The 12935-nt window shown below is 37.5% G+C and overlaps 2 protein-coding genes across 4 annotated transcripts in view; one reads left to right on the top strand and one right to left on the bottom strand.

Moving 5' to 3' along the window:
- The window catches only part of BMAL1 (basic helix-loop-helix ARNT like 1), a 112913-nt gene extending 111934 nt beyond the window's left edge, over nucleotides 1-979 (top strand). Inside the window, exon 18 of the mRNA XM_065404534.1 lies at nucleotides 325-979. Coding sequence (XP_065260606.1) covers nucleotides 325-485 — 161 coding nt within the window. The 3' untranslated portion in view covers nucleotides 486-979. The remainder of the gene's footprint in view (nucleotides 1-324) is intronic.
- Nucleotides 980-1725: 746 nt separating this feature from the next.
- Nucleotides 1726-12935, bottom strand: part of BTBD10 (BTB domain containing 10) — a 50061-nt gene continuing 38851 nt past the window's right edge. For all 3 annotated transcript variants that reach the window (XM_065403150.1, XM_065403149.1, XM_065403148.1), the window contains 5 exons: nucleotides 9929-10031; nucleotides 8900-9020; nucleotides 6691-6888; nucleotides 4450-4560; nucleotides 1726-2873 (listed from right to left, as the gene is read on the bottom strand). In XM_065403150.1, the coding sequence (XP_065259222.1) occupies nucleotides 2563-2873; nucleotides 4450-4560; nucleotides 6691-6888; nucleotides 8900-9020; nucleotides 9929-10031 (844 nt within the window). In that variant the 3' untranslated portion in view covers nucleotides 1726-2562. The remainder of the gene's footprint in view (nucleotides 2874-4449; nucleotides 4561-6690; nucleotides 6889-8899; nucleotides 9021-9928; nucleotides 10032-12935) is intronic.

Raw genomic sequence — 12935 nt, 5'->3', positions numbered from 1 at the left:
ACTTGAAACTGCTCACCCTGACATTCTACCCCTTTCACACACCTCCCACAGCCCTTGTCCTCCACTAACTCCCCATTCAGCCCCACGGTTAGCATAAATCCTGTAGGTAATTTTTCTGTCATCGGGGTGAGATCCCAGCTCTGTACTGTACGCTGAGGAGTGCATTTGCCATCAAACATCCCCCCCGCCACCTATCAGAATGCAGTTTAGCATGCTCACTTCCAACACAGTTAATGATTGACATTTTTCTGAGCAATCACTTTATACAATATATAAAATCATATTTTAAATGCTTGCTGCAGTTTTCTTTTAATACTTTCACAGGGGAGAACTCTCACATAGGCATAGATATGATAGACAACGACCAAGGATCAAGCAGCCCCAGCAACGACGAAGCTGCAATGGCAGTTATAATGAGCCTTTTGGAAGCAGACGCAGGCCTCGGAGGCCCTGTGGATTTTAGCGACTTACCGTGGCCCTTGTAAATGCTACATATTAATTCAGCATCTGAATATCAAAGTGCATTATTGGTGGAGTTCTACAGTCTGTGAAGCTTGGATTATGAGAATAGCTTTTATGTATGAATTTCATAAAAGCCATATCAGAACACACAACTCATCCTACCATGTGTCATTTCAGACAAAGTGGAGATAATACATGCTACAGTGTTCTTGCATTATGGATTTGGTTAGCTGTGGATAGCTTGCATTAATTGTATATTTTGGGATTCTGTTCTTTTTGAATTTTTTTTAATCACTGTGCAACTCAGCACTGTTATCATTGGTAGCTTTTATATGCAAACGGTCATTTCAGATGTATGATGTGTTTTTACACTACAAAAAGGTCCCCCATGTGGATATTTCTTATACTAATTGTATCATAAAACTGTTTATTCTTTCTTGTCAGAATCCTTTACTATAAATATTGTTAAAGTGTAATGTATTAGACAGTTAAATATTTTTAAAATAAATATGTTTCCCTTGTTCTAAAATGCAGCATTTACTTTTTTATAATAAAAAATTTCTGATAAGACCCCGCATAAGAAGTATGGTAGAAGCCATAGATTGTGCCTTGTTACTTTCAAAATGGAAAAAAAGGGAAACATTCAGTCCCAAGGCTTCATTCTCAGCTCACTGCTTTCAGCCAATTTCATATACACACACTTTACAGTTAAACCCATTTCTAACATGTTTGCTTTTTTATAGAGTTAGTTCTTCTATAATTCCAGTAACTTAAAAATTATCATGAACTATCTTTGGAAGTGCATCCGTTTGATAAATGGAGAGAATTATAGTTTAACCATATTGCCTTACTTCCACAACCGATGACTTCCTAATGGAGGAATGTCATCAGGTTTTTATTTTGGGGGAAGAAACAGATTGTTTATGACATTTTTGCCTCTTGTAAGTATGTCCTGTAGTCGAAACAGCTTCTCTAGTAACCCCCCAGCAATACAACCTCTTATCTAGTTGGCGTCAAGATGTGAACAATTTTTAATATTTTGATTCAGAAGATAGATTCCCCAGTGCTGGGATTCCTAACTGGTAATTGATGGCTGATAAGGAAGGGAAAAATTGAAGACTGACACCATGCCTTCCATCATTAACACATTATATTCCTCCTCTAAGACTAGAGGAGGAGAAGGAGTAAGTGCACAGATAGTCATTGGAATTTATACCTAGTATATATATCATCTTTGGTAAGGGATAACTCGTGTCAAACTGATTAAAATAATGGAAATTTTATTTGAATGAAAAACTTGAATTTACAATCATTTAATAAATGAAGAGTGAACCATCTGCATTTTTCTATTCCATGACACTTATTACAAACTTTTACTAAATAAATATTTCCATCAACAAATTCAGGTAAGGCAAAATTTAAGAGAAATCCCCCTATCAATTGTTCACAATCCTTGAACATGGCTCACATTACAAACAAGTGAAAAAATTCACTGGAGAAATTTGAGTTGGGCAGGATGTTAAATGGGTAATTGAATAATGTCCTCAATCCAAAAACCCCAGTGGTAATCATTTTGTGCTCCATCATATACAATACATTTAAGAGTCCATCTATTCAGAGGAAACTATTTACATTTAAATGAGTAGAAAGACTTTGATAGAAGCACTTTGTTAAAGTTAGCATTGTGCAACACATTTATAAAACATGGCTTTGAGAATCCATTTATCAAGCAGCCATTCATAAAGTGCTATCATCAATTCTGATTCTGCATTTTGCCTTCCATGTAACAATATTGAATGTACAGTAGCCAGCAGATCCCATTGTTTTTGATGGGCCTAGAGTGAGAAGGACAGTCCAGCATACAAATAACCAATATCGCAAACCTACTCAAACAAATACATGTACATAACTGGAACCTCAGGATGTTTTAGTTGTACTCTTTAAAAACCACGATTAGATACTCCTTTGGTCTCTAAGAAAGCCCATTCCGCAATATCCTAAACACTGTGTTACACAATGAAGAAAAGCTGGAATTGCAGTGCAGTATGAGAGAGAGTCACTTTTTAAAGTAGCATGCTTTTGTTTGAATAAGAATCTGAATCAGAGTGCTGGGTTTAGTCCCTCCGGGTCCACATCATTGTTGCTGGGTGGAGGATGAATAGGTAGAATATCCAGCTCATCCACTTGTGGTGTGGGGTGCATTACCACTAGCTGGTCCTGGGGGATATCTGCTGCAGCTGCTGCTAGGTTTGTAATAGATTTACTTTTTACACACTGAAAGTCAACATGCCGACTCTTTCCTTCTTCTTTTTCCCAAGACATCCGAATGAATGGTCTTTGGACATAGTTGTAAATCACCTCTGGCCTCCCACCTGGCCGTTTCTTCACTTTTTCTTTGTATGTGGGGTAACCTAAAAATATTAGAACAAAATGACAATTAAAGTTTCCAGTACTACTTAGCTCAAAGTTCTCCTTCACCAGCTCAGCTTCAGAGCATGTACACAACCAGCCAACCAGAAGGTTGAGATACAATGAAGATAAGCAAGTCCATTTCCAGATTAGCATACAGAATGATGCCGACACCACCATGTTTTTTTGTCTTTTAACACCAGGCATTCCCCAGTTTACAAACCAAACACAAATTAGCCAAAATCCAAGGGGAAAAAATGCTAAGGCCATTTACTACTAAAGCAAGTCTTTCTAGACCTAGTGAAGAGAGTGCCTGCAAAAGTAATGCTAGTAACTCTCCCCTCCAGACAGAATGCTGGTATGCTCCCTCACAGCACTGTTGGCCCGGAGAGCAAGGGATGAGGTTTGAGATGTGAACCCCCAGAGTGGTGAAACAATAATATGCTGGCATGAGTTCTCCAGGCTGGGTCCCAAGCATTTTCCCCCTCATTTCAAACACTGACTAGTGACAATAGTACATTACTATAACTTCTGCAGCAAAGCAAAACTGGTTTCCATATTTGTTTTGGGGGTAGGAGGAGAAAGATGCAGCCAAGTGGTATTTTATTTCTCATTACTAAGTATGGAAAGTTGTCTCCAGTTTTATTTCTGTGGGGACCCAGACAGATAGTCCCAAACACTGCATTTGTGGGACTATTTATTTAAGATCATAACCATGTTCACTTTCCTTAAATCACAACTACTGGGTTTCTGGGAGCCGGAGTTCAAGCCTAACTCCGTTCTTGTTCCTGCACTCATGCTCTAAAAATTTAGGGACACTAAACACTTCAGCTGTCCTTTTCCCGGCCCAAGTTGTGCTAATGGGGTATAAAGGGAACAGAGTCCAGCCCTTCTAGGCTAGAAGAAGGTTGTCATGAATACGGCTGGCCAACACTGTTCAAACTACTTTTGGGGGGAAATTTATCTTGACAATTTCCATAAAATCTGGCTTACTGCTTTTTTGAGTTACAAAATTCTTATTTATGGAAAACCAGTGTTCAGTAAGCTTAAAAAGCTTTTCCTATTTTTCTACCAGCAGAGGACAAGATCCTTAAAGCTCCCTAAAGTTCAGAGTGACCCAATTCCTTCCTTCCTCTCTCTTCCCCCACAGTCCAGTCATGGCAGCTTTCTATAGAAGACTATGAGAGGGGTCAGTTTGTCTATGTGAGCAGGTCATGAGAAATATTTTTATATATAATTTTACATTAAAAATCTCCATTATGAGATTATTTAGATTGCAAAGAAAACACTTGAAAGTTAGGAAATCCAGAATTAAGGTCACAGGATGCAGCAGAACCATCCACTCATTGATAAGTCAAAGAAAGTTCTGCAGTGGGAAGGTATGTTAGAATTTGGATACAAGATAAGCCAACAAGGTGAACAAATTAGTTTCCACCATAAAACAGACTAATAGGCTAATACCACTGACTTACAATAGCTCATATAGCAAGGTAGGGACAGTGGCTGTACAGAGGGGCAGAAGCACAGAAATGCTCTTTGCCAAAGGATTAGCTTGGAAGCAATGAAAATTACTCTTACCTTCAATACCCAATCGAATCTTCTTGAGCCCCCTTTCCTTCAGAACCGATTTGGCCACATCTCTGTTTTCAATATACTTGAAGAATCTATACAACTTTGTGCTGTAAATAACTGGGGAAATTGCATTTCAGAGATTAATAAAAAGTTGTACTGGAAGTTTTTAGCCTCTAGTTGTACAATGAAGATGGTCTAAGTGGTGTTTACAAATGAGGCCAGAGGGGGTTGATAAACACCACAATGTAAAGTTACCTAGAATTCAAGCATATGGGTGAATCATGAGCTCATATTCCATCATCCTATTTCAATCTGTAAGTCCAGTTGAAACTATTGAAAAAGTTCCTAGGATGTTATAAGTCAACTAAGACTGAAATATGAGAAAAATAAAGGCATATTTTCAAACACAGTTAAAGGGTATTGTCAACTGATGGTCTGGATGGTTTCTCCCACTGATTTCATTCATGTTTTTATAGACTGATGTTTTCTTGAAGGCGCTCAGAATGGAGACATGGCAGAGTCTGTAGTGTAAATTAAACTACAATGAATCCCAAGAAAGGTAAAGTTCTAAGATGTGTTCCGCATATAGACAGATTGCCCTGCACACATGTTAAAATGCTTGCCAATCTACTTAGCAAGTGGATTAGAGTTAAGCTTTCGTTATTTCTTTTAGAGAAAAAAAGTTTCCTAAAAGGGCAGACACTCCATTGACAAGTGGAGCCTGCTAAATACAGAGGAAACTTCTCAGTAATTTAGGTTAGTAGTCCACAATCCTTTCCTGTTTTCAAGCTATGTTATTTCTCGGAAAATAGGAATTGCAGAGATTTACACACAAAAAAGACCACTTCACAAGCTGTGTAGGATTCCCAGAGAAAACATGAGTGTGTGTAATAAATGGCTTTGGAGTGGAGACCGGAGCTAGAGCAGTGGAGCTGGAGCAGAGCCGGAGCACAGCTCCAAAGCCCTGGACAGAACTAATTACTTTTTTTTACTTTTTTTTTTTTTTTTTTTTTTTTTTAATTGAGAGAGTTACTGCCTCCTTAAGATTGCTAGAAGTCTGACCAGTCTTCTTTGCTTTGCTCTGCTAGAACAGTGACATTACTCATACTTGGGCTTGGAAGTATTAGATTTTTATTGATAAATGTCAGTAAACATCAATGTCACCATGTACACAAACTGACAAAAATATTTCCATCAATAATTAAAATTTATAGACAGGCAAAGTAAGAAAAATGCTGTTTGAGAACTTAGTGATTTAAGTATACTTATTTTGTATATTTTGACATGACACATTGACCATGTGTTTTTAACAGTTATAAAGCTTTAACTTTTTGAATCTCAACATCTGTCATTAATTGTCTGACCCCTCTATTCTCTGACTATAAATTCCAACTGTGAAAATTTAAATTAATAAAAATCAAAAAATGGTTAAAAATAAACATTAGTATTTTCCATTGAAATTAAAAAACAAAAATCAAATTCTGCCACGCCTACACATACTGTCTGAAATTATTTTCAGCTAAACTATTTTCATTCCCTCAAACATTGAGGGGGGTGGGAGGGAGAGAGAAGAAAAAAGTTTCTCAAGATTAAAATTCACCTTGACTGAGTTTTTGGTAAAGTTTTAACAAAAGTTACTTGAGAGGTTTGCATAGTGTCAGATTAAAAAAGAAAGCTTTTGAGGGCCTTTTATTTTGTTGGAGCACAAAAAAGTCAACTTTTTAAATACATTGAATCCATGTACTCAGACTGGAAAGGAACTTCAAACTGCACAAAGATACTGTGCATGAGCAGAAGGGAATTAGTTATCAATTGCTTCTAACTTATTTATGGACTAAACTGTTAAAAATGTTTTCATAACAAAGTAAGAGAACATTGGCTGCTGCACTCGATCCATTTATCTTCTGTAAACCAATTCTTCATTTTAAAGTAGAATTGGCCAAAAGTGGGAATCATTCTTCAAATGCTTTCCAACTAGCTCTGTTTGAAAGTATTTTTCCCCTCAACTGCTTGTGTCCTTTAGGAAGTATTTTATTCCTGTCTTTGAACAGAGTGCAATTTAACATGGCTGCATTTTCTTGACTTCAACTGATACAGCATATCATCATACCAAATACAAATAATCTGCGCACTAGTAGCAGTGAGGATGTTGTAAAGCTCTAATAGTGCCTGAGTTTAATACTGATGCAGAGTCAACAAAGCACTTTGGTAGAGCTAAATTCAATAAAAGTATAAAATCAGACTTACTTTGTGAATATTCCTCTCCCATCTGTGGAGGATACTCTTCATCCCAATCAACCACATCATCATCCGTAAGCACAACAATGTGGCACTCTCTCTCGCCGCTTTGGGCACTAGCTACCATCAGTGGAAGAATCATTTCTTCAAGGTAAAATTCAAACTGTCTGCGAGCACCATCATTTGATAATTCATGCATAAGAGCACCTGAAATCAAACCCATAAAAAGCGTACTGACATTGGGAATCGTGGTAGAGAAATGCAGGCTGGAATTAAAACTGAACAGCAGCACACATCCGCCCATAACGAAATAAAACAAGGCATAAGTCAATTCCTTTGACTGTTAAGTGGTCTGATAGATTTCCTTCAGTTTATTAGTATGAGCAAAAGCAGAACTGCCTTTCAATTTAAATAGCCAAAAATAATGTGTCAAGGTTTGTATAGGAAGGATTGTCTTGCAGTTTGCTATTTCCCTGTCAAACAGAGTAACCTGATAACTAGATTATGCAACCATGTCTTTCTACATTAAATGATAACATTTTTCTTGTATTTCTGGTACATGTATGATAGTGATTTGTAAAATTCCCCTCGAATTTGCTAAAAAAAGTTTGCAGTATTGTAGCAGCCCAGGATATGAGAGAAACAAGGTACGTAAGGTAATAGCTTTTATTTGGCTAACTTCTGTTGGTGGAAGGTGTCAGGCAAGAGTTAAAATTTAGCTAACAGCTACGACAGAAACTGCAGATCAAGCAGGAATGCTTTAGAAGCCCAAGGACACTGACAACTGTAAACACCTGATAAACTTATATGATCAAATGTCCGCCCAGTAACTCGGCTCTTAGAACAGAGCAAACCCTCCCTTCACAGCCCTCTGGATATTGTAAACACTCACCCCCACCCCACCCCTTCGCCTTAAGGTATTCACGAATAATTGATGTAATCAAAACAGTTTGATGCGTATGTTCTGTTCCTGTCACTGTCATGTTAAGTGCGTTCTCTGTCATTGAAACAATGTTTGTCTCTGTAAGAACAAGATAAATGCAAATGAAGTGATAAAAGAAAGGAATATAATTGGTCACTGTAACCCCACACCTTTGAAGCTGTTTATCAGTCTTCCCAGTACCGTGAATAAACCCCCTTCAGTATTGTCTGTGCTTGCCTGATTCTTGGGGGAAAGAATCGCTTTGCTTAACAAAGGTACAAGCTTTCAAGCTACACAGAGCTCTTCTTCCGGTCTGGGGGAACTCCAAGGTCTCAATTCTGAGGAATTCCCTCTAGGTGGGACATTACACTAATATGAGATTACAAGTATCAGAAATATAGACTCATGAATGGAAAAATGTGTATGCCAGTATATTACTTAAAAACTTGAAATACTATCTAGGATGCACTTTTTATTTATTAAAAATTTTGTGCCTACTCTATTTGGACCAAAAGACTTGTATAAGTATTGGCTCTTCTAAGCCTAGAAAATACGGTCATAGATGCTAAACATTGTATTTTATACATCCATTTCTCATCAAGACAGCTTGTCACTTTTACTGTGAAAACACTGAAATTAGAGAATGACCAACTTTCTAAGGGTACGTCTTCACTACCCACCATATCGGCGGGTAGCAATCGATTTATCCAGGATCGATATATCGCGTCTCATTAAGACGCGATATATCAATCCGCGAACGCGCTCACCGTCGACTCCAGAACTCCAACAGAGCGAGCGGCGGTAGCGCAGTCGACGGGGGAGCCGCGGCCATCGATCCCGCGCCGTCTGGACCCCAGGTAATTCGATCCAAGATACTTCGACTTCAGCTATGCTATTCGCGTAGCTGAAGTTGCGTATCTTGGATCGATCCTCCCCCCAGTGTAGACCAGCCCTAAGTAACAAATGATGGGGAGATCTGTTCATTAACTGCACCTTATGAATTTGTTCCCAAAAGATCTCTGCTGTCATCCAACTGCTGATATTTCTTAACTTGTCTACACAAAGATATACATGAATAAATAAGGACTTTAATGAGACACCTGTTACAAGGGCTGTGCTGATCTGGTGCACAGGAGGGAGTGAGAAAGTTTGATCCCCCACAACATTCTACACATTCCAGATTATGCATTTGATTTTCTTACAATATTTTACAGTAACATCAAGTCTAAGTAAACTATGTGTACATTTTAATTAACATATGTACACTACAATTATTGTAATAAATTCCATACTTACTGAGATCTCTACATTTGATAGTACTATATTCAAAGGAGATGCAAAGATAGTCACATGCTTCTCTTAGTTCAGGAATAGATATTCCGTCAGGACAACGTATTATCCCAGTCTTATAGTAATCCTTATAAAATAGAAAAAGCACAAATATTAGACTAAACCATCTGCTGATAGAAACATTTCATTCACTATTAAAGGACCTTTTTCACATTCATAAATCCTAATGCTTTGTATTGCAATCTTCAAAAACAAAGACTGAACCACATGATTAATATGTTCAACATATATTTATCCTCAGACTTAGAGCTTCCAGAATAGAAGGGCCACTATCAAGTGAAAAGTCATTTTAAAGTTTTAGCTGTATTAAGTTTCTATTTTAAATTTCAAATTCTTGAAACTGAACATTTAAGTATGACATTTATTTTTATGGCTTACTATTTACACATCACTCAGCTTCCACCACTCTAGCTCAGCCAACAAAGCAGTACAGCAGCCGGACTGCATTGTGATAATGTTTAAGGCAGTCTAATTTTCTTTGCAGACTGCACTTCGCATTTTTCTGCAAGTGTAACTGCCACCTACAGTATGTTCTGTTGAAATAACTTATTTCATCCACTGCAAAAGAATCAAGAACAAGAGCTGATAAAATAAAGCCAAAATGGCTTTTTGAATTATAAGTTTACAAAAAAACTGTTTAAAAATAAGTGAAATCTTTCATAATCCTTGATTCCTGAGGCTTAGCCAAACCCCCGGAGTACCTGGCTGGAAGCACAACTGCACTTAAAAATAAAAGGAGCATTTCCATATCAAGGTATTCTTTCAAAAGGAAAAATAATCACTTATTTATAGAAGATTGTATTTAAAATGTCACATCAAGCAGAGAAATATTGCCTCACCAGGATCTCTGTCAAACTTCTATTATGTGCCTGTGTAGTTTTTAAATATAGAAAGTGTTCAGCTTTTCCAGTTTCAGGGATTATAAAATCCACACCTCCTGTTGGCTAAATTGTACTATTGAAAATAAAAGATCACCAGAATAGCACGAAACACAGTTGAGCCAATTCCTTCAGCTACTTCGTATTCTCCCTTTTCATTGGGACGGGTGAAGTTATGTTCTCTGCCTGATCCAAACATCCTATTGAACAGAATGACAATTCAGTTAGAACTCACTTCCAATTTACAAGGAACTTAGATGAAGCACAACATGCTAAAACTGCAGATGTAATGGCAAAGAATTCACAGTCTAGCTCGGAAGTTATTGACCCTATACAAGAGAAGATATTTGTGCACTGTTCAGCAGAGCTGGCCCAAACTTGGAATTTCCATTCATGGACATTTCAATGTTTGATTTAGTTCCAAACTGGAATGAAAACAAGTAATTTCAAACCCTCCAGCAAAACAAAATTCTGAAAAAAAAATTCTATCTTGAAAAAAATTCAAAAGTTTCATGTTGATGTTTATTTTGCAATACATAAGGAGGCTTGGAGGATCGGAGAGTGGTTGCTACAGAGTAAGAAGAGGAACACGTTCTTCCTGAAGGTTGAGGGCACTGTCTCCGCAGCATTCCCAATCTCAGGTGTGTTATCATTATACTCCCCATTCTACCGGGCTCTGCTCACATCTCTTGGTTCATCCTCCTCCCTCTGCTTCTGGTTTCTACCATTTCCCCCAATAAAGTGCTTCCAGTAGAGGATTTTGCTTGTGCCACTGCTATACATAGCACATCAACAAGTACTGGCAGCAGTAAAGAGAAAGTTACTAGGATTGCACACATTGCAATTAACACTGTTGGTAGCAGCCTCATGAAACCGAGAAAGCATTCTGTGGTGAAGCAGCACCGGCACAATTCTCCACTGTGGAATTCTCCTGAGCTATCATTTTAAAAATGTAAGTTTAACATGAGGAAATAGTGATCCAAGTGCTCTTAAAACTCTACTCAATGTATTAATAGGAGTTATGTGCATATTATGGAAGGACATTTCCTACGAAGTACAGTTTTACTGGCTGTGCTTCCCAGTTAAAACCGCCGATCTTCATTAATAAGGGAGACCACAATCTTAAAGAGGATGGACTTTCAGCAGTTTTGAAAACTCCATCTATTGCTTTTACACTTTTCATAAACATCAAGCTGTACCCATTACTTTATATCAGACACGAAGCTGAAACGCTGCTTTATTTTTTTTTTTAAACACACAAACAGGCTTTAAGGCATAAAGTGTTATGCTTTTATCCATCTTATACCATTAGACATTTTACTTTAAAAATGCACCCAGTTGCCCCCCCCAAAAAAAGTTTCTGCATGTATGTACATATCAAGGGCAAATGCCTAGTCTGAGTAATTTTTGTATTAATATAGGAGGCCAGCCTTTACATTCATATCCATGCCCTTGTTTAATGAGTGAGTTTAATATTTTTAATTTATGAAAGTGAGTCCAATAGGTTCTATTAGGCTTTAGGCAAAGAATAAGTCTTCACCATGGTAACTTTCAATTCTAAGCAGACTCTGGTTAAGCGGTTCTTGCTCAATGCCCTGCCAACTGGTGCTGGAGAAGGAGCAACATTAGATGTTATTTTTAGACCAACATTTTTATTAATAACCTACTTTTGAACTGGCAAAAGTATAGAATAAGCTTGTTTATTAGACCAATCCCTAGAGGAGAGACTAACCTAATGACGTCTCAACTACACAAGAGCTCTAGTATTTTTGTCACTAGATGTCTATCCCCTAAGTCAATGACAAAGGAGACAAATTTGCTGTGTTTTACACTGACAGGCATTTTGTTTCCCACCCACTCCCTACATATGTCAAAAACATTTCCTTTCATCTATTATGCCACCTCATAATAAAGAAGGTTAAAGAGGCTGGTTTTGCCTTAATTCCAGTTGTTTTTGTTTCATTTTGTTTGTTCTTTTGGCACAATCACAAAAGGACAACAACAAAGTTACTATTTAATCCTCCCATTGGTCATTTAAACAAAGCATGAGATTGTTTATCATTTTTACCACCTACACCTTGGCAAGAACCTCCATCCAGACATATTTAAAAATATGACCGCATGAGTGCTGTGCTGAGACACAGCCATGTCGCACAAGGCTACATACAGAGAAACACAACAATTTGATACTCCAGCATGAGAGACCCCCTCAGTGTCCCATGAAGAGGAAAAAGTGACCCTTAAACATAGGAAATGGGAAAGTGCCTGGCGCCCGGCTGGTTGACCCAAAGGGTCTTTTCTGACCCATTAAATTTATTAAAAATACACAAAATATTGAAGTCAACACTGAATATTAAAGCCACGCCTCTGATAATCTTTCATTCAACAATTTACCACTTCTTTAAGTGTTTTGATTCTCTTTGCTAATAATCACTGCCAACCATCTGCATTACAAGGCAGTGTCATTCAATCTCATAGAAACAGGGCATGCCACTTTAGAAAACAGGAATTTGTGGGTATTGAGCACCATTATGACTTTTCAACTGACTAGAACAAGATAATCCATATCTTCCTGAATGGCTTTCCTTCACTCTATTATCCCAGAGATTAGCTATGGTTCATTGCTTTGCTATCACCAAAAAAATGAATTAAGAAGGGCAAGTGTCCAGATAATCCCAACACTCACTGGTTCAATTCAAAACCAGTTGCTTTGTAAATTGACTACAGTGCAGGATTGTATGTCTGAAAAATGAGAAAACATTGAAGCAATGTACGTCAAGAGAAGACGAAGCAAAGCTTCCATTAACAGATGAATGCTTCATTTCCTCTCTGAGAGACGGCTTGCCAGCAGTGACCATTTTTTCCATTTCACAGATTTCTCACTACCTTTTTAACTAGTCATTTCACAAGGATGTTCTCTCTTGGATACAACTAATTGTGCTACTAACTCAGTCACAAAATCATGTGAAGTGAAATACAGGAAAGTAGAACTTACACAGTAACTATGTTTTTAAAAAAAAATATTAAAAAAATTTAAGATAAAACATTAGCAGACAAAAACGTTAGTGTTTAACATTTGTTTATAAAAAAGCAATTCAAATAGA

The sequence above is a fragment of the Emys orbicularis genome, chromosome 4 (genome assembly GCF_028017835.1).
Source record: "Emys orbicularis isolate rEmyOrb1 chromosome 4, rEmyOrb1.hap1, whole genome shotgun sequence".
NCBI classification, from domain to species: Eukaryota; Metazoa; Chordata; order Testudines; family Emydidae; genus Emys; species Emys orbicularis.
The sequence above is the reverse complement of the archived record's forward strand: the minus strand, read 5'-3'. Positions and strand labels throughout refer to the sequence as shown.